The sequence below is a fragment of the Garra rufa genome, chromosome 14, assembly GCF_049309525.1.
Source record: "Garra rufa chromosome 14, GarRuf1.0, whole genome shotgun sequence".
Lineage (NCBI taxonomy): Eukaryota > Metazoa > Chordata > Actinopteri > Cypriniformes > Cyprinidae > Garra > Garra rufa.
Genome location: NC_133374.1, coordinates 6,067,363 through 6,090,790, shown reverse-complemented (window position 1 = coordinate 6,090,790; position 23,428 = coordinate 6,067,363). Strand labels below are relative to the sequence as shown.

Here is a 23,428-nt window from a genome sequence, read left to right as displayed (position 1 = left end):
GCTTTTAAACTCAAAAAGATAAACAAAAATGATGAATGAAGAAAAAGCAGGATGTGATGAAGGAATACTTCCTGTGTTTGAGTGGTACTTCTGAATAGAGGGAATACAACAAGTACAAAATACCAGAAAACGTTCAGCCTGTGACAAAGCCACGCACTTACACACAGAAAGAGCGCAAATATTGTGCTTTTAGAAGTACCTTGAGTTCATGTTTGCTCAGATCCAGGTCGTCATACCTCATAAGAGACATGAACGGCCGGTTCATAAAATCAAGGAGCATCCCAGCGACACACATATTCACATACACCGTGTTGAAGTGTCTGTTTTTTGCGCAGACTCCACAGCTGAAGGAAGAGAGAGTTAGACAGGTAGGTGAGCGTTTCCATTATATCCGATGGCGGAGTGTGGGCGGTGCCTTCAGAAACGGCCAATCAGCGAGGAGTGAATCCCGCTGCTACGCTGCTGCCAATCATCTGCATCATGTCCCAGATCTGTGCACAGACCAATCAGAACATCAGCACCTTATTCAACAAACACAATCACAACAAATCTGCAGGATAAATGAATAATAGTTAACAATAACATTGCTTAAATATATATAGCGCTAGAATATACTTGTCACAGTGAAAAAATACAACGTTTAAAACATTTTCAATTGTACTTTGTTTACTTTATTTTGTTATGGGCTTTTGTTTAATATTCTATATAATATTCTACGTTCTGTTTAATCTTAGTAATTAAAATAAAAAATAAAAAAATAAATGAAAAAATAAAATTAAATGTAAAAACAAAAATTTAATTTAATTTTAGTTTCTGTGTATTTTAATTATCAAATAAAATTATTAAAATTATGTTTTTTGCTAGCAATAACATTGTTTGTCTGGCTGATATTATTTCTGTGTCATTTGTCACAGTGATAAATTAAACTTTAAATACAGTAATTTTGTTATGGGCTTTTGTCATTTTGATTATTTAATTTGTTTGACATATTATATAGAATTTTTAACATTCAGTTCATATTTAGTTTTTTCAGTTACATTTTTACACATTTTTAAATTAATTTCTGTTCATTTTAATAACCAAAGAAATTATTTAAATGGTTTAGTTAACAATAAGAACATTGCTTACTAGAACATATGTATATATGATTGATATATATATATATATATATGATATGATATGATATTATGATTGAACACCAAGTTTATTCCATTTATAACTAAATAATTTTTAGTTAAACTTTTAGTAATTTTGTTTTGGGCTTTTAGGTTCATTTTAATTATTTTATTTGTTTTAAATATTCTATAAATTATTCTACATTCAGTTTTAATCTTGTGTTATTTCAGTTACATTTTTACAACGTTTTTTAAATTTAATTTTAGTTTCTGTTAATTTTAATTATCAAAAGAAATTAGTAAAATGGTTTTAGTTCACAATAACATTGCTTACTTGAATAGTTTACGATTGAGTTTATGATCGAACACCCAGTTTAATCAATTTCTGACAAAATAAAAAATTCACAAAAAATGCATACACACACATACATATATATATTTATATTTATTATTTTTATTTATTTATTTATTTTTGCATGTTTTATTTAGTCAGAAATAGATTCAACTGGGTGTTTAATCACAAACTCAAGGAGAAAAAGCTACAAATCTTGGCTGATTTTATTTCTGTTGTGTAATAGTACACTACTCCAAATACAATCACTAAAACACTAGAACAAGAGATGAGTGTGTGTGACCTTTACAACTCGATCACTCCCACACGTGACCATCAGCCCTCGGCTCGGGTCCATGTCCATGTAAGCGATGTTGTGTTTCCCTTCATGAAACGTAGCCAGAGGAGTCCGACTGCGACACATAAAAGCACAAGAATAAGAAAACCAATCTGACGTATTAACACCGAATCAAACAGAGAAACAAAACAGACTAAATAACTCACTCTTCTTCTTTGATTGTGTCGTAGCAGTCGTCACACATGCGCACCTGGAACTCAAAGCCCATGATGGGGTATGTGGAGCGTTTAGAACTACACTTGCCACAAATCGCCTTTCCACACTTCCTGCAGTGATGCTGGGGACAGGAAATGACATGGGCATTACAAAAATGAAGATTTGCTGGGAATGTACTTATCCACAGGCCATCCATAATGTACAGTCATGGCCAAAAGTTTTGAGAATGACACAAATATTAGTTTTCACAAAGTTTGCTGCTCAACTGCTTTTAGATCTTTGTTTCAGTTGTTTCTGTGATGTACTGAAATATAATTACAAGCACTTCATACGTTTCAAAGGCTTTTATCGACAATTACATGACATTCATCATTTTGCAAAGAGTCAGTATTTGCAGTGTTGGCCCTTCTTTTTCAGGACCTCTGCAATTGGACTGGGCATGCTCTCAATCAACTTCTGGGCCAAATCCTGACTGATAGCAACCCATTCTTTCATAATCACTTCTTGGAGTTTGTCAGAATTAGTGGGTTTTTGTTTGTCCACCCGCCTCTTGAGGATTGACCTCAAGTTCTCAATGGGATTAAGATCTGGGGAGTTTCCAGGCCATGGACCCAAAATTGCAATGTTTTGGTCCCCGAGCCACTTAGTTATCACTTTTGCCTTATGACACGGTGCTCCATCGTGCTGGAAAATGCATTGTTCTTCACCAAACTGTTGTTGGATTGTTGGAAGAAGTTGCTGTTGGAGGGTGTTCTGGTACCATTCTTTATTCATGGCTGTGTTTTTGGGCAAAATTGTGAGTGAGCCCACTCCCTTGGATGAGAAGCAACCCCACACATGAATGGTCTCAGGATGCTTTACTGTTGGCATGACACAGGACTGATGGTAGCGCTCACCTTTTCTTCTCCGGACAAGCCTTTTTCCAGATGCCCCAAACAATCGGAAAGAGGCTTCATCGGAAAATATGACTTTGTCCCAGTCCCCAGCAGTCCATTCGCCATACTTTTTGCAGAAGATCAATCTGTCCCTGATGGTTTTTTTGGAGAGAAGTGGCTTCTTTGCTGCCCTTCTTGACACCAGGCCATCTTTCAAAAGTCTTGGCCTCACTGTGCGTCAGATGCGCTCACACCTGCCTGCTGCCATTCCTGAGCAAGCTCTGCACTGGTGGCACTCCGATCCCGCAGCTGAATCCTCTTTAGGAGACGATTCTGGCGCTTTCTGGACTTTCTTGGACGCCCTGAAGCCTTCTTGACAATGCAGTGGAAAGTTTTTTTTCGGGATTAAGTTCATTTTCATGGCAAAGAAGGACTATGCAATTCATCTGATCACTCTTCATAACATTCTGGAGTATATGCAAATTGCTATTATAAAAACTCAAGCAGCAACTTTTCCAATTTCCAATATTTATGTAATTCTCAAAACTTTTGGCCACGACTGTAGATGAGTTTGTTTCTTTATCAGATTTGGAGAAACATATCGTTTCATCACTTGCTCACCAAATGGATCCTCTGGAGTGAATGGGTGCCATCAGAATGAGAGTTCAAACAGCTGATAAAAACATCACAATAATCCACAAGTAACACCACTCCAGTCCATCAGTTAACATCTAGTAAATCGAAAAGCTGTGTGTTTATAAGAAACAAATCCATTATTAAGACTGTTTACAAGCAAAAACAGTCCTTAAAACAGTTCTAAACAAAAATGTCAGTGGATTTTGATGCAAGAGGACAACAAAGGATGGACTTTTACACTGGAGGAAGTATTACTATGGATTATGAACTCACATTTTGGCTAGAAGTTAAGGTTTAATGTTAAAATGTCTTAATAACATCTTTGTTTCTTACAAACACACAGCTTTTCACTTCACAAGATGTTAACTGATGGACGGGAGTGGTGTTACTTGTGGATTGTTGTTGTTTTTCTCAGCTGTTTGGACTCTCATTCTGACGGCACCCATTCACTGCAGAGGATCCATTGGTGAGCAAGTTATGCAATTCTAAATGTCTCCAAATCTGAGGAAGAAACAAACTCATCTACATCTTGGATGGCCTGAGGATTAATACATTTCCAGCCGATCTTCATTTTGGAGTGAACTATACCTTTAAGACAATCTTAGGTTGGCTTGAGAAAGCCTAGTCTGAAAGTTTGAAGCAGTTATACAATTTTTGGTAGATAGATTAGATAATTAACATGTAGCAAGCATGTTGCTAATCATGTTACTAGCATGAATGGCATGTAGTTAGTGTGTTGCTAGCATGTTTATAGCATGATTAACATGTTGTTAACATGATTAACATGCGGTTAGCATGTTGCTAGCATGATTAGCATGTAGTTTTTTGCTAATCATGTAGCATTTTGTTAATCATGTTTCTAATATGATTAGCATGTTTCTAATATAAATAACATGAAGTTAGCATGTTGTTAACATGTTCCTAGCATGATTAGCAAGTTACTAGCATATTGTTAACATGATTAGCAAGTTACTAGCATGATTCTAGCATGATTATCATGTTACTAAAGCGTTGTTAGCATGATTAACAATTTACTGACATGTTGTTAGCATGATTAGCAAGTTACTAGCATGATTATGTGTTACTATCATGTAGTTACTATGATTACAAAGTTACTATTATGTTGTTAGCATGTTTTCAACAAGATTAGCAAGGTCATGGCATGTTGTTAGCATGATAAGCAAGTTACTAGCATGATAATGTGGTACTATCATGTTGTTACTATGATTAACAAGTTACTAGCATGATTCTAACACGATTATGCATTACTATCATGTTGTTAACATAATTAACAAGTTACTAGCATGTTTCTAGCATGGTTAGCATGTTACTAGCATGATTAGCATATTACTAACATGTTGTTAGTATGATTAACAAGTTAGTAGCATGTCGCTAACATGATTATGTTACTAACATGTTTCTAGCATGATTAGCATGTTACTAACATGTTGCTAACCTGTCAAGCATGTTGCTAGCATGTTTCCAGCATGATTAGCAAGTTCATGGCATGCATGATTAGCAAGTTACTAGCATGATTCTAACACGATTATGCATTACTATCATGTTGTTAACATAATTAACAAGTTACTAGCATGTTTCTAGCATGGTTAACATGTTACTAGCATGATTAGCATATTACTAACATGAAGTTAGTATGATTAACAAGTTAGTAGCATGTCGCTAACATGATTATGTTACTAACATGTTTCTAGCATGATTAGCATGTTTCTAACATGTTGCTAACCTGTCTAACGTGTTGTTAACACGATTAACAAGTTACTAGCATGTTGCTAGCATGTTTCCAGCATGATTAGCAAGTTCATGGCATGTTGTTAGCATGATTAACAAGCTACTAGCATGATTCTAGTTGCTAGGCTTGGCTAGTGATAGATAAAAAAATATTAGATAGAGCAGAAGCTTAAATGAGTCTAAATGAATTAGAAATAGTACATAGAAGGGAAGTTTGAGTCTCAAGGGATTCTGGGAGCTTAAAATGTTAATTTCGACAGTTGATGATTGAATAGTCTTCGCTCACTTAAGTTTGAGTTTGGTGCTTCTAGCTTGAAAGCTCTAGGAGGAGCAGCATTCAGAAATTTTAGCCTTATAAGAATAATAATAAGAAGCTTAACTTTCTCAAGCCAACCTAATAAGACCAAAAGAGCAATATGATGTCAGAGGGGCAGAAACAGACTCAGATCTTTATATTTTTAACCGTACTGTTGCGCTCAGTACCTGTCGGAGCCCCAGGGTCTTAGAGTCCCACATCTGCTTTATGTTCCAAAAAAACGGCTGTCCGCATTTCTGACAGGAATCGCTGTCCAGCCACTGAGGAGCCTGAAAGTAAACATTTAAAGAGAAAGAGAGATAACATACATCTCCATGACATTTTGAGTAGGAGTCGCTTTCTGGTCACCATAGAGATGGATGCGACTTTGATGACTGACGCAGAGGTTGGCATGGCGACGGCAAGAAACTTCGTCACTGCTTCATGATTAGACAATTTGGCCATGGACTCATTCAATCATACTTTATAATATTGGGACATGTGAGTGTGAGTGTAAAAACATCCTTTTTGACTAGCGAGTGTATGTGAGCTTGTACTATATCAGTGTTTATAAAGAATTAAACACCTCTTCTCGTGTCGTCTCCATGTTCCACACTGTTATTCCTCCATCAGCAGAGCAGGACACCAGCTGATGGGTCAATGGCAGATACCGCAATGCTTGGACCTTCTCACTGTGTCAGAAAGAGAAAGAAACAGAGTTTTTGACTGACTATTTCAGACTTCCTATATATGCAAAAGTTTGGGGTTTTTGAAAAAAGTCTCTTCTGTTCTGTTCACATGAAAATCATTCACTTTCTGTATTTTCTTTAAAACTGAAAATAGACAAATAGTTCTCTGTTTTAGTTTCTATGCCATTTACAGCCTGGAAAAACATTTGGCAGTGCTTTATTAGGTTATTACTGGTGTGTGTATGTGTGTTTTCTCACTGGTGTCCCTGCAGTAGTAATGTGCGTCCCTGTCTGCCACCAATGTCCCACATGATCACACTGTGATCGGACGCTCCAGAAAACAGCCACCTCTGAACCGGATCCCAATATAATGCACCAACACTACCTACAGACAAAGAGGAACAGACAGATAGAATGGTGTTGAAGGAAAAGCTCAGGTGTGATATCAGTTTCTTTTCTTTCACAAAACTGTGAAATCAAAGACTCTTACATCTACGTGTATGTATTTATAAAAAGCATTCTCTAGTGTGGCTGCACAGAAATTGCTAGAATTATTATATAATAACTATTTCATATTATTTTGAATCACTGAAAAATGGAATAATTTGAATTTATTAATTTAAATATGAATAAAAAAAGAGTTACCTGACTACTTAGACAAATTCTGCTTTTCAATGAGACTTTATATGAAATAAATATAAAGATAAAAATATAAACAAGAAATCGGAGTGGCTATCGTGACACCATCACTGCATTTCATTAGACACCACTGGATTCACTGGAGTGTGCAGTGGTGGTGTCACCTATGTCACCTGTTCCCTATGACATCCAGTGACATGTAATATTGGAATGGCTGCTTTGACACTACCACTGCACACTCCAGTGAATCCAGTGAAATGCAGTAAGGATGTCACAACAGCTATTCTGATTTACATTTCACTTCATCACTGTATTTCACTAAATAGCACTGGATTCCCTGGAGTGTGCAGTGATGGTGTCACAAAAGCTATTCTGATGTCATGTTTATATCCTACCTATGACATCCATTGAAATGCAGTGATATCTAGTGAAATGCAGTGAGGTGTCACAAAAGATATACTGATCATATTGTGCTTTATCTGCATTTCACTGGATACCCCTGTATTCACTGGCGTGTGCAATGGTGGTGTCACAATAGACTTTCAGACATCATATTTTTTTTATCTTAGCCATGACATGCAATGAAATATGATTTTTAAAATGGCTATTGTGAGACCACCACTGCACACTCCAGTGACTGCAGTGGCATCTACTGAAATGCAGTGATGTGTCACAAAAGCTATTCTGGTCATACTGCACTTCCTCACTGCATTTCACTGGTTTGTGACATTTCCACTGCACACTCCAGTGATTCCAGTGGTATCCAGTGAATGCAGTGATGAAGTGAAATGCGATGTCAGAATATTCACTGGAGTGTGCAGCAATGGTGTCACAAAAGTCATTATGATATTATATTAAAGTGTGCAGTGGTATCTAGTCAAATGCAGTGATGTGTCACAAGAGCTATTCTGGTCATACTGCACTTCAGCACTGCATTTCACTGGATACTACTGGATTTACTGGAGTGTGCAGTGGCTATGATATCAGAAACGCTGTTGTAAATGGCAGTTGTGACACCATGGATACCCCTGGATCCACTGAAACAGTGCTAGTATAACAAAAGCCATTATATTAGTATATTTCACTGGATATAATACATATTATATAAATATGATACCAAAATAGCCTTTGAGAAACCATCACTACACTCTACAATAAAACCAGTTGTGTCCAGTGAAATGCAGTGAGGATGCTAATACAGCTATTCTGATTTACCTTTCACTTCATCATTTGCATTTCACCAGATTAACTGGACTATGCAGTGATGGTGTCACAATAGCCATCACTGCACACACCAGTGGTATCTAGTCAAATGCAGTGATGAGTCACAAGAGCAATTCTAAAATAACAAATGTGTGTGCATTTGTAGCCGTGTTACCTTCATGTCCCTTTAGCGTGGTAATGACAGAACACGTCTGTTCATCCAGTTTCAGTAGAGTGATCTGCCCTGAATAATCTCCCACAAAGGCATGCTGGGTATCATTATCATATCTACATGTGCAGTCAAGAAAAAACACTGATGATAGAAAATAAGACAGTTTAAAACACTAAATCATTTGCTAGTCCATTAAAGTTTATAACAAATCAATTTCATCAAATTTTGCAGGGGTACTGGTATCAAATCTTTCAAAGACATTCTGGGATTTTTTAACTGGATATTCATGAGCAGTACAGTACATTTTTGACTTTTCAGTTTCCAGAGATGCACAAAAAGCAATATAAGCATACATAACAAAATGTAAAATGTCTTTAAATGTTTCTCAGAAAGAGACTGAAGGATACTGTAAACAGGAAGCCCATGAGCCAAAGCTGTGGCGTCCCAGCATAGAGCCGCTCTGAGTGCTCATCCAGCTGATGCTTTTATCATGACCTGTACTGATCACCCACTGACTCTCCAGAGAGAAGATGAGCTCCGACACACGGTTCTGATGAGCTGCACACACACATACACACACGGTGAAGGTCAAGGTTCAAAATTGTAAAAAAAAAAGCATATACTGCATACCAGGTTCTTTTAAATAGCATGTAAAAAATGTATGCAATTTTATGATAAACAGTAGCGTGCAACATTGTTGTCACGTGAGTCATGATCTTGTTTACATTAGGGATTAACATCATTAACCAAAACTATTCAAATATTTTACAAAACACTTTACAATAAGGTTCATTAGTTAACATGAACTAAGAATGAACAATACTTCTACAACATTTATTAATCTTAGTTAATGTTAATTTTAGCATTTACTAATGCATTATTAAAATCTCAACTTGTGTTTGTTAACAGTAGTTAACGCACTGTGAACTAACATGAACAAACAATAAGCAAATGCATTTTTAATAACTAACATTAATTAACAGTGTAATAAATGTATTGTTCATTGTTTGTTCATGTTGGTTCATAGTCATACATTAACTAATGTTAACAAAATGTTGCCTTGGCAATTAACTGAAACAAATTAAAGTTGAACCACTAAAATGACTGAAATTAAAGTAAAACTGAAAAAAAAAAAAAAATAGCAATACAAAAAGTAACAATTTACAGTAAGGTCCCATTAGTTAACATCAGTTAGAGAATTAACTAACAATGACCAACACATCAGTTACAGTATTTTTTAATCCTCATTAATATTAGTTAATAAAAACACAACTGTTTATTGTTAGTTTATGTTAGACCAGGAGGGTGTTCCGTAAAACAAGTTTACAAAATAAGCCAGGTTTATTTGAGTTAGTCTGACTTATTGTCACTTGATTTTGCTCAAAATAAGTCAGACTAACTGAAATAAGCCTGACTTATTTGGTAAACTTGTTTTAAGGAATACCCCCCAGGTAGCAGGTACATTAAAAAACATGAACAGAAACTACTGTACTTACTTTCTATATTTTAATAATGTATTAATAAATGAAAAAATGAATGTAAACTAAGATGAATATTCCAAAGTGTTACTAAAAAAAGCACAAAACAAAAATAGCCAAAAATCGAAAATCTAAAAATTTAAAATCTAAAAATAAAAGCTAATTTGAAATATTAAAAAGGCACTAAAACAGAAATGATTTGCATGCAAGCCTAATTTTAAAAAACACAATCAGTTATTCATCACATCCTAAAGTTTTTGATTACATAATATATGTGTACTGTGTACATTTATTATGTATATATAAATACACACACATACAGTATATCTTTTGAACATATTTACATCTATATATCTTTATTCAAATAAATAATATCAAATAAATATATAAACATAACCTTTTCTTAAATATGTATGTATATATACATAATGAATATACACAGTACACACACATACATTACGTAAACAAAAACTTATTTTGGATATTTATGTTTATATTTATGCCACACTGGAAATAGAAGATGCAGTTGAACATATTGCATTGTGGGATACAGTATTTCATGAGCGTGCTGTTTACTGCACATTATGGGGATCATAACGATTCAGCACACAAATACACTTTTATGATTTGCCTCTTGTCCTCAGGCGGAGAGTTTTGAGCGTTGAGATATTTGTGGCATGATGTCATTATCAAATGATGTCACTGTGTGTCCTAATAGGGCAACTAACCATAAGACTGTATTATATATCAGAAAGAAACAATGCCACATGCAGTTAGCAATACTAACTAATTCATAAACATGAAGCAAACCACAATATTTTTCAGTTATAGGTCAGAATACAGTCTCTCTCTCTCTCTCTCACACACACACACACACACACACACACACACTTTCCTGGCATTGTCCGGTTTTCTCCAGACACATTTTCCAGGGCTGCTCTGACTCATCCACTCGTAATCATCTTTTGTGTGAGTGTGCGTCCAGTAAGAGCTCATATGGAACCCCAGGGCATGCTGGGAAAGAACAAATGATCCTCAAGTGATCGGGTGGGGCCTAAGTAAGTAGAGTGTGTTGGTGTGTTTCTCTCTCTCTTCAGGAAACAAACACACACACAAACACTCAAACCCAGGGGACATAGAGCACATGTGTCGTACAAACACACTTCAGCTCTGCTGGAAAGGAAATCCAAGCCGTTGTCTAAAGTGTGTTAGTACACTAATGGAAATGAGGCCTGATTCAACCCTCAACCCTTTGGTTTTACCTGGGTATGTTTTGACATGGTTCATTTTGTTGAAGTCTTCTGAGATGAGGAACTCCTGAAAGACAAAAACAAAGAACATTACAGAAAAATGACACAATGGCTTAGTTTCTCTACTTACTCATGCTCATGTGGCCACAAACTCAGATGACTTTCATCCTTTTGTAATACACTAAATTACATATAGTGTTCACAGAGCTATTTTATAATAGTGATTAAGCTCTCAAGACCCAAAAAAGACAAAAAAACAACAACAACATTTATGCACCATATTTCACCCTCTATATAGTTCCTATATAAACTACTGTTTAAAAGTTGCTAAGAGTCTATATGATTTTTATTCAGAGGGATGCATTAAATTAATCAAAAGTGATAGTAAAGATATTTATAATGTGGTTTCTGTTTAAAAAAAAATTAGTTCTTTTTAATTTTGATGCTAAAAATTCAGCTTTGATTACAAATATAACATTATTTAAAATGTACAATATATTCAAATAAATAAAGTCTAAATGTTTTGAGAATGAAGTCTAATTATTACAAGAATTAAGTCAAAATGTTTCCAGAATAAAGTCGAAATATTTCAAGAATAAGGTCAAATATTATGAGAATGAAGTCGAAATACTACGAGAATTTTCCAGAATGAAGTCGAAATATTTCCATAATGAAGTCTAAATATTTCGAGAATAAAGTTGAAACAATAAAGTTGACATTACAAGAATGAAATGTTTTGAGAATAAAGTCGATATGCTACGAGAATGAAGTCAAAATATTGCGACAATAAAGTCGAAATATAATGAGAAAGAAGTTGAAATACTAGGAGAATAAAGTCTAAATGTTTTGAGAATTAAGTCAAAATACTACGACAATAAAGCCAAAACGTTTCCAGAATAAAGTAGAAATATTTCAAGAATAAGGTAAAATATTATGAAAATAAAGTCAAAATACTAAGAAAATGAAGTCAAAATTTTTCCAGAATGAAGTCGAAATATTTCCAGAATATAGTCGAAATATTTCGAGAATAAAGTCAAAATATTTCGAGAATAAAGTTGAAACAATAAAGTTGACATTACAAGAATAAAATGTTTTGAGAATAAAGTTGAAATACAAAAAGAAAAAAGTTTAAATGTTTTGAGAATAAAGTCGAAATGCTACGAGAATGAAGTCAAAATATTGCGACAATAAAGTCGAAATATTATGAGAATGAAGTTGAAATACTACGAGAATAAAGCCAAAATGTTTCCAGAATAAAGTCGAAATATTTCAAGAATAAGGTCAAATATTATGAGAATGAAGTCGAAATTTTTCCAGAATAAAGTCGAAATATTTCCATAATAAAGTCTAAATATTCAGAGAATAAAGTTGAAACAATAAAGTTGACATTAGAAGAATAAAATGTTTTGAGAATAAAGTTGAAATACAAGAAGAAAAGTTTAAATGTTTTGAGAATAAAGTCGAAATGCTACGAGAATGAAGTCAAAATATTGCGACAATAAAGTCGAAATATAATGAGAATGAAGTTGAAATACTACAAGAATAAAGTCTAAATGTTTTGAGAATGAAGTCGAAATATTACGAGAATAAAGCCAAAACGTTTCCAGAATAAAGTCGAAATATTTCAAGAATAAGATCAAATATTATGAGAATAAAGTCGAAATACTACGAAAATAAAGTCAAAATTTTTCCAGAATGAAGTCGAAATATTTCCAGAATAAAGTCGAAATGTTTAGAGAATAAAGTCGAAATATTTCAAGAATAAGGTCAAATATTATGAGAATAAAGTCGAAATACTACGAGAATAAAGTAAAAAATTTTCCAGAATGAAGTCGAAATATTTCCATAATAAAGTCGAAATGTTTACAGAATAAAGTCGAAATGCTACGAGAATGAAGTCAAAATATTCCGACAATAAAGTTGAAATATTATGAGAATGAAGTTGAAATACTACGAGAAAAGTCTAAATGTTTTGAGAATGAAGTCGAAATATTACGAGAATTAAGTCAAAATACTACGAGAATAAAGCCAAAATATTTCCATAATAAAGTAGAAATATTTCAAGAATAAGGTCAAATATTATGAGAATGAAGTTGAAATACTACGAGAATAAAGTGTAAATGTTTTGAGAAAAGTCGAAACACTACGAGAATAAAGTTGAAATGTTTCCAGAATAAAGAATAAAATTTTAAAAATAAAGAATAAAGTCGAAATGTTTTGAGAATAAAGTCGAAAAGTTTTGAGAATAAAGTCTAAATTTTCGAGAATAAAGTCCTAATTTATTTTGAATGCGATTAATCACAATTAATACTACAAGAATAAAGTCGAAATATTTTGAGAACAAAGCCGAAATATTTCGAGAATAAAGTCAAAATATGCTTTAATACACAAATGCACAGCTGCCCTGTCTACAAGCATATGAAGACACCAGATATAGAGACATAACGTTGAAGATTTGGAAACATTTTGGCCCTCAGGGGGGCGATACAGTGACACTCACCACAACAGCTCCATTGTCTTGGCCTATGAAGATCCGCCTGCTCTCATGGTGATATGACACACAGGAGCACGGAGCTGGACACAAACAGAAAGACTTGACCTACTTCATCATACATGTCTGCTGATTAAAAGTAAAGTGTGTCAATTTGTGCTACTAACGGCACCAAAAACCAGTGTCTGCCTAATGTTGTTACTGTTAAAATAAAACAAAACAAAAAATCTATTGAAATATAGCTAAAATAAAATAAATATTAGCAAAAAATGTAATGAAAATGCTGCCTTTTTACTTGTAACTACTAAAAACTAGTAACTAAAACTAAAATAAATTCTAGACAAAAACATAATCTTAACTAAAAATTTTAAAGGGAAACTAAAAAAGTTTTTTAATACATTTTTAAAATAACAAATAGCTAATATATATTTAAACCTTTTAAATCATTTTTAAACCTTTTTTATTATTAATTAAAGCCAATATATAAAATAACAAATATTAGATGAAAAAACTGATATAAAAATTAGAAATGTTGCATGGACAACAAACTGAATTAAATTCTACAATTATTTAAAAAAAAATAAAGCTAAATAGAAATTTATACATAAAAATAAAATAAAAATAAAAGTGAATTAAAAAAGTAATCAATACTATTCTGTTATATATAAATGTTGTTAATGTTAACATAAAAACTAATTAACAAAAAATTATTTGAAATAAAGCTAAAATAAAATATTACATGAAAACGTAAACAATAAAGAGGTTGCCTTTTTTACTTTAAAACACTAAAAACTAATAACTAAAACAAAAATAAAATAAATATTAGATGAAAACCTAAACTCAACTAAAAATTTGTTTGTTTAGTTTTGAAAACTAAAAACAAAAAAACAAATATCTAAAAAAAAAAAAATTGTAAAACTTTTTTTAATTAAATAAAGCTAATATATAAAATAACAAATATTAATTAAAAACCTAAATATAAAATTAGAAATGTTGCCTGGACAACAAGTTAAATAAATAAGTTGAGATTCTACTAAAACTAATTAATTCATTAAAAAATTTTAAAATATTCATTAAAATATTTATAAAAATCACTAATGAAAAATGACAAAAGCACAAAACAAACTTATCAAATAAATTTTTAAATCTCAATCTTAAAATCAGAAATGTTTCCTGGACAACTACCTAAAATAAAAATAATAAATAATAAATAACAATTACTAAAAATAATAAAAAAATAAAAATAGAATAAAATAATAATAATAATAATAGTAACAATAATTATTATTAATTAAAGCTTAATATAAATATATAAAAACACATAACAAAAACTTAAACTAATATTAAAATAACTAAAAATATAAAAATAATAGTTAAAAAAACTAATAAATACTATTAGATAATATAAATAACAGTTTTCCAAACAATTTTTCTCCAACACGCATAACATTTTCTCTTAAACACAGCTCCAACTGGAATTTGACATGACAAGCTGCTCAAACAAAAAGAGCAATGGCGTATTAAAAATGTACACACCTACTGATGAGTGACACTGGGGAATATATGTGACATACCAAGAGGTGATATGGTTGCTATAGTAACAGAGTTACCATAGCGACCATACCACTGCACATGAACTGTTTAGTAAGAATAAATTAGTTTTTATTTTTACTCCCAAGTGATGATCTTCATAGCGTCTTTCAACCAGCTGTAAAAGTTGGTGATTTACTTTTTTAGGTGAAATGATACTCACAGGACACCGTGTGGTAGATGCTGGGCCAGTACTGTCCACTGTCCCGCTTCAGCCAAACTCGAATCGTCCTGAAAGAAACAAAAACAACAAATATAAATATGTATTGTATTATAATATATACATACTTAAAATATTATTAAACAAAATACACGACCAGTCAAAAGTTTTTGAACAGTAAGATTTTTTTCTAGATGTTTTTTTTTAAAGAAAACCAACTGTAAAAATTTAGAAATATTTTTACTATTTAAAATAACTGTTTTCTTTTTAAATATATTTTAAAATGTAATTTATTCCTGTGATTTTTATGCTGAATATTTAGCATCATTACGCCAATCACATGGTCCTTCAGAAATCATTCTAATATTCTGATTTGCTGCTAATTTTAAATTATTATTATACTAATTGTATTATTATTGAATAAAGCATACATAAAAAAAAATACTTAGATGAAAATTAGAAATGTTGCCTGGACAACTGACTGTAATAGATAAGCTGTAATTCTACAATTACTAAAACTAGTGATAATAATAAAAAAACAATAATAATAATAATGAATAAATGAATGAATGAATTAAAAACCAAATAGAAATATATATAAAATCACTGACAAAAATGACAAAAGCACAAAACAAAAACTTCAACTAAAATTGAAATAACTCCGAAAGCAAAACGTAATTGATATTATATTACATAAACGTTGTTAATGTTAACATAAAAATTACAAATGCTGTCTAACTGAAATAAATAAGCTGAAATTCTTCAATTACTAAAGCTACACTGTAAAAAGTTTTTACCAGTTTCAACTTAAAAATGTAAGTTCAGCAGCTGCCTTAAAAATTGAAGTTAAATCAACTTAAAACTACTATTCATTTCAACTCACGACAATAAAATGAGTTAAAATGACTGTTACTTTTAAGTTGATTAAACTTATGAGTTAAAATTACTCGTACTTTAAAGTTGATTTAACTTAAAATTTTAATGCAGCTGCTAAACTTAGGTTTTTAAGTTGAAACTGGTGAAAGCTTTTTACAGTGTAGTAATAATAATAAATAATAAATAAATAAATGAATTAATTAATTAATTAGTTAAAGCTAAATGGAAAATATATAAAAACTAATAAAAATGACAAAAGCACAAAACAAAAATGTAAACTAAACAAAAAAATAAAAATAAATTCTTAACAAAAAATAATTTGAAATAAAGCTAAAATAAATATTACATGGAATAAAATGAAATGAAAATGTTGCCCTTTTACTTTTAAACAGTAAAAACTAATAACTAAAACTAAACTAAAATAAATATTAGATAAAAATTAAACTAAAAATAGTTTACATTGTTTGCACTCTCTACCATGTGCCCTTACTTGTGTATTGTATTTTTCATTTTATATATTATATGCTTGATTTATATTATTATAGATTTATTATATTTGTATTTATTCGTACTTAGTATTTAATGTTACTGTTTGTATTTAATGTTACTTGTATGCACCATGGGTCTGAGAGTAACGCAATTTCAATTCTCTGTATTTCCTGTACATGTGGCAGAATTGACAAAGTTGACTTTGACTAAAAACATGAAAACTAGGGATTTTTTGTCCAGTCACATGATCCTTTATAAATCATTCTAATATTCTGATTTGCTGCTCAAAAAACATTTATTATTAATATTATGTTGAAAACAGCCGAGCAGAATTTTTTTCTGGTTTCTTAACCCTTAATAAATAGAAAGTTCAGAAGAACAGCATTTATATGAAAAAATAAATAAATCCTTTGTAACATTATAAATGTCTTTATCATCACTTTTGATCAATTTAAAACATCCTTGATAAATAAAAGTATTAATTTCTGTAATTTCTTTCTCCCCAAAAAAATTACACTGGCTCTAAGCTTTTGAATGATTTTTATTTTGGACAAATGCTGATCATTGGATCTTTCTATTCACAGGAATAAATTACATTTTAAAATATATTCAAATAGAAAACATTAAATAGTAAAAAAAAATTCAAACTTTTACTGTTTTTGCTGTACTTTGGGTCAAATAAATGCAGGCTTGGTGAGCAGAAAAGCCTTTAAAAAAAAAAAAAAGAAAAAAAAAACGTTTAAAAACTTTTGACTGTTAGTGTAAATTTATAATGTATGCAATAGGATATAATAAATATTAAATATAAAAATAATATAAAAAAGAAAAAAGAAAAAATTTAATATAATAAATTCATATAAAAATATAATATAATAAAATAAATTGAATTAAAAATAAAAATATATATTAAATAGTAAAACTATTTCAAAATTTTACTGTTTTTGCTGTACTTTGGATTAAATAATTGCAGGCTTGGTGAGCAGAAGAGCCTTTTTTAAAAAAAAACACATTAATAATCATACTGTTCAAAAACTTTTGACTGTTAGTGTAAATTTATAATGTATGCAATAGAATATAATAAATATTAAATATAAAAATAATATCATAAAAAAGAAAAAAGAAAAAATTTAATATAATAAATTCATATAAAAATATAATATAATAAAATAAATTGAATTAAAAATAAAAATATATATTAAATAGTAAAAATATTTCAAAATTTTACTGTTTTTGCTGTACTTTGGATTAAATAATTGCAGGCTTGGTGAGCAGAAGAGCCTTTTTTAAAAAAACATTAATAATCATACTGTTCAAAAACTTTTGACTGTTAGTGTAAATTTATAATGTATGTAATATAATATAATATAATAAATATTAAATATAAAAATAATATAATAAAATAATATATATAATATTAAAACAAGAAAAATATAATAAATTAAAAATAAAATAAAAATATATATTAAATAGTAAAAATATTTCAAACTTTTACTGTTTTTGCTCTACTTTGAATCAAATAATTGCAGGCTTGGTGAACAGAAACATAAAATATTAAACATAAAAATAATATAATATAACAAAATAATGTATATGATATTAAAACAAGAAAAATGTTAATATAATAAATTCATTTAAAAATATAATAAAATAAATAAAAAATAATCACACAATATTTAAAAACAACTAAAATAACCCTCTGAAGTGTGATGGTCATGCACAGAAACACACACGTGTTCCCAGACCAACTGAAATCTCTGTTCCTTCAGTTTCAGTTCCTCCTAAAATCTCAAGCGTATCATATTTTGCAAAGTTTTATATTTTTGTGCATCTGCTCTCATGTCAAACATGTAGGTAATCAGCACACAACCACATATGCATCTCCAATAACACAGTTTTGTCTTGCCCAGAGCTGTTTAACATTCTTGCCAAAACCAGAATGTTTCAAAAACAACATTTAGATACCAAAAAAAAAAAAAAATCCCATCCCTAATAACAAAGCCTGTTCATTTACAGACACTACCTCCCACTATAAGACTGAATCTGATAGCATAAATAAAATGCTCTGAAAAGAAACTAAAAGATCTGCTTGTCTAACTAATTGAACTCTTGCTAATCTTTAAGCGGCACTTAATGGCCGTCTGAGTTCGATTTTCCTGTTTAGCATTTAAAAAGATGTTTAAATCACATCCTAATTCTTTTGAAACATTAAGAAGAGTCCGTTGAAATGCATGCCGACATCAGACTTGACTTTAAGCCTTGCAGCAACAAACAAAACACTTATGTCTTCATCCTGAGAGGAACTTAACCAACATCCCTGCTGAAAGGTGCTTTACTTTTACAGCTTTAAAGCTGCTCTCCCAGCTGATGAAAGCCCAAATCCCCTCGAAAACCTTTACTCAGACTGTTTAACACCCTTAGACTGGTTTAGGTTGCAGGCCTTCCACAAAAAAAAACACAGAGGCAACAGAGAAATGCTACAAATAGCATCCAAAAAAGACACAATATCTATGCAAACAAGCAAAATATCCACAAAATATCCAGCAGCACAACTGTTTTCAAAATAGTTGCAATTCTTGAGCAGCTAATCAGCATATTAGAATGATTTCTGAAGGATCATGTGACACTGAACACTGGAGTAATGATGCTGAAAATTCAGCTTTACATCACAGGAATAAATTATACTTTACAATGCATTCAAATAAAACACATTTAATCTAAATTGTAAAAATATTTCATAATTTGTACATTTATTCTGTATTTTTAATCTAATAAATGCAGCCTTGGTGATCAAAAGAGACTTTTTTTAATATATATGGGGGAAAGAGCAGCATGAACATTCTTCTAAACATCTCGTTTTGTGCTCCACAGAATTAAAAACAGAGTTGTAAAACATGTCCAATTTACTATGGTACCACATTTTATGCCCAAAAATACCAGAGTTTCTACAGTTTGTGTAACAAATGAGAATCGATAATTGTGAGCTTTTTTAAATAGTGTAGAAAACGTAAGTAAACCAGTCATTTTACATTTATTTTTGATGAAAACTGGTTAATATCAAGCTACCACAACTACAATAATCCATAATAGTAATAAATAATATACAGGTCTAGTATTTTGGCCTGTAAACTGATATCACAGTGCAAAGTTTGAGACAAAAGCAAGGAATGATAGAAATTAATACTTTTATTTAGCAAAGATACTTTCAATTTATCAAAAGTGATAATAACGACATTTATAATGTTGCAAAAGATTTCTATTTTAGATAAATGTAAAAAAAAAATGAAAAAAAATTCTACTTAGCTGTTTCAACATAATAATAAATATAATAGTAATAAATGTTTTCTGAGCAGCAAATGATTTCTGAAGGATCATGTGATTGGAGTAATGATGCTAAAAAATCAGCTTTGAAATCACAGGAATAAATTACATTTTAAAATATATTCAAATAGAAAACAGTTTTTTAAATAGTAAAAATATTTCAAAAGTGTATTGATTTTGCTGTACTTAGGATCAAATAAATGCAGGCTTGGTAAGCAGAAGAGATTTCTTAAAAAAACAACAAAAAAACATTAAAATCTTACTTTTCAAAAACTTAGTTTAGACTGGTAGTGTATGTAAACAAGTAAAACATGTACAATTTACTATGATAACCAACTTTTATGCCAAAAATTTCACAGTAATAAATGAGAACTGATCATTGTAAGCTCTTCCAGAAACCAACCTTTTTAAGCTTATACAATAATACCTAGCAGTAATAATTAAAATATATTATTTTGGCCTGTAAATTTATCACAGTCCAAAGTTTGAGACAAAACACTATAGTTACTATAGTTATTTTTGATGAAAAATCTAAATAAACTAACAAAAGATGTCATTCAAATACTGTGGAAAGTTTTAAGAGTCTGATTTTGATTTGTGGTTATATTATGACAGTTGTGGCAAATACCAACCACAGATTTACAGAAATAACAATAATGTAGTTTTCTACTTGAATGGAAACTATGATTATTACATTAATTCATAATCATTTATTCAATTGTTCAAATCTGAAACCAAAACAGATTTTGAGCAACAATACACTACCAGTCAAAAGTTTTTGAACAGTAAGAAGTGTTTTCTGCTCACCAAGCCTGCATTTATTTGATCCAAAACACAGCAAAAGCAGTAATATTGTGAAATATTTTTACTATTTAATATAACTTCTTTCTATTTGAATATATTTTACAAATGTAATTTATTTCTGCGATCAAATCTAAATTTTTAGCATCATTACTTCAATCTTTAGTGTTACATGGTCTTTCAGAATCATTCTAATATGTTGATTTGCTGTTCAAGAAACATTATTTTTTTATTATTATCAATATTTAAAACAGTTGAGTACATTTTTTAAGGATTTTTTGATGAATAGAAAGATCCAAAGATCAACATCTATCTGAAATAAAAAGCTTTTGTAACATTATACACTATACCATTCAAAAGCTTGGAGTTAGTATAATTTATTTTTATTTATTTTTTTGGGGGGAAAGAAATTATAGAAATTAATACTTTTATTTAGCAAGGATGATAATAAAGACATGTATAGTGTTACAAAAGATTTCTATTGAAAAAAATGTTCAACATAATAATAATAATAATAAATGTTTTTTGAGCAGCAAATCAGAATATTAGAATGATTTCTGAAGGATCATGTGATTGGTATAATGATGCTAAAAATTCAGCTTTGAAATCACAGAAATAAATTACATTTTAAAATATATTTAAATAGAAAACAGCTATTTTAAATAGTAAAAATATTTCAAAATTGTACTGTTTTTGCTCTGCTTTGGATCAAATAAATGCAGGCTTTGTGAGACTTTTTTAAAAACATTAAAATGTACTACCAATTTACTATGGTAACCACCTTTTATGCCAAAAAAAATACAGCAGTTTATGTAATAAATGAGAATTGGTCATTGTGAACTCTCAAAATGGTGTAAAAAATGTAAGTAAACCAGTCATTTTAAGCTTATTTTTGATGATAACGTATTTTTGATAATATCAAACTACCACTATAATAACCACAATAATCCCTAGCAGAAAAAATAATAATATAATAATATATTTTGGCCTGCAAACTGATATCACAGTCCAAAGTTTGAGAGAAAACTCTATAGTTATAGGCTAATGTAGTTATTGTTGATGTAAAATCTAAATAAACTAACACAAGATCTCATTCAAACAGTTTTTAAATCAGTCTGATTTTGATTTGTGGTCATTTTATATCAGTTGTGGCAAATACCAACCACAGTTTTACAGTAATAACAATAACTGCGTGTGGTTTTCTACTTGACGGGAAACTATGACTATCATGATAATTCATAATAGTGTATTCAATAGTTCAAATCTGAAAGCAAAACAAAGTTTTTAAGCAATAATAAGTGTGTCAAGTTCAAGTGCTTCCGTCCAAAACACTTACAAACAAACAGCACCTTCATGCTTCGCACTTGTGCTATGGAAATACCCAATGTAAACATGGTAATGCTGTAGTACTATATATCACTGTATTATGGTATTACCATGTATCGCGGCACCGCCATTGTAACGTTACTTCTTGTAAGATAATAAACATTTTAATAAAACAATTAATTAATCAACCAAATGTTGATTTGAGTGTTAATTGTCATGATGTGGTCATGTCTCCAGTGGCTGTCCGGTCGGCGCGGGTGTACCTGTCCTCGCTGACCGTAATGACTCCATCCTCCTTCGGGATGAGAACAGCCGCGTTCACGCCGTCGCTGTGGCCCTCGATCTTGTTCAGCAGGACCGGTCTGGAGCTCTGAGGCCTCGAATGGATCTCCGCCGCCATGGCTGTTTCCCCTTGATTCCTTGTGTGCGATGATTCCTCCTCTCGAGTCAGCTGAGCGCTCGGGAAGTTCAACCACAACAGCGACGGTTACCGTAAAGCTCCGTCTACGCGCGAACGTAAAAAAACACAAACACGACGTAATGGCCGCGGTTTACTTCTGGGACCAAACTACGCTGTATAATTTTAATGTTGTGTAAAATAAATTATTAATACATTCTACAATATTGAAATTTATAATTTATGTAGATTTTCCTATAATAATTATTAATAAGTATTCGTATCACTGATCTATATAATGACATTATATATATTGTCTCTATTATAGATTAACGTGATTCGTATTTATATATCAATGTTAATCGCATTTTTTTAAAATAAATATTTAATAAATATTGTGTATTACATGACTGTTACATGATTTTAAGTTAAATTATATTTTATATATAACAGCTATTACATAGCTGTTAAATAATTTTAAGTTAAATTATATACATTTATATTTTTTATAAGTATACGTAATTGTAGATACATTTAAGCTAACATTTCACTATACATAAATGTATTGTTAATGTAAAATATTATAATATACATAAAACATAAATATAAAAATATCCCAAATATATTTTTATTCATTTATTTTTTTATTTCATGTATTTACTATTATAATATATATATATATATATATATATATATATATATAAAATATATGATATAAATCTGTTAAATTTACATTTATATTCATAATTATATATCACTGTCAATAATAATTATTATATTTGCATGCACTATTATAAATCCTTTAGATCATTTTTAAAAATCATTTTAATTTTGTTAATTATATAAAGTTATCTCTGCGTTAAACCCTTTTATCACCATTTTTAAAATAATTTTAATTATATATAATAATATACATATGGAACCTTTTTATAACTATTTTTTAAATCATTTTTATTTTGAATTACCATTGTAAAAAAATAGGCGTATAATTTAAGAAATATATATATATATATACACATATATACATTATATAT

General features: G+C 30.4%; 1 protein-coding gene across 1 annotated transcript; it reads right to left on the bottom strand.

Annotated features, from left to right (window-relative positions):
* On the bottom strand, positions 1-22,397 carry wdfy1 (WD repeat and FYVE domain containing 1). The gene is made up of 12 exons (XM_073818283.1): positions 22,261-22,397; positions 15,191-15,258; positions 13,447-13,520; positions 10,959-11,013; positions 8,626-8,776; positions 8,222-8,334; positions 6,463-6,589; positions 6,102-6,207; positions 5,704-5,805; positions 1,951-2,081; positions 1,751-1,859; positions 1-491 (listed from the first exon to the last, which is right to left on the bottom strand). Exons 1-12 carry the CDS (start codon positions 22,395-22,397, stop codon positions 432-434), a joined length of 1,233 nt encoding a protein of 410 aa, XP_073674384.1. The 3' UTR covers positions 1-431.
* Between the last annotated feature and the right edge of the window lie 1,031 nt (positions 22,398-23,428).

Coding starts and splice junctions, on each gene's coding strand:
- wdfy1 (XM_073818283.1), bottom strand. CDS start 22,397: ATGGCGGCGGAGATCCATTCGAGGCCTCAGAGCTCCAGACCGGTCCTG. Junction 8,335..8,625: donor TCATGGGCTTCCTGTTTACA/GTATCCTTCAGT, acceptor CTGCACATGTAG/ATATGATAATGATACCCAGC. Junction 492..1,750: donor GGAGTGATCGAGTTGTAAAG/GTCACACACACT, acceptor GTCTGTGCACAG/ATCTGGGACATGATGCAGAT.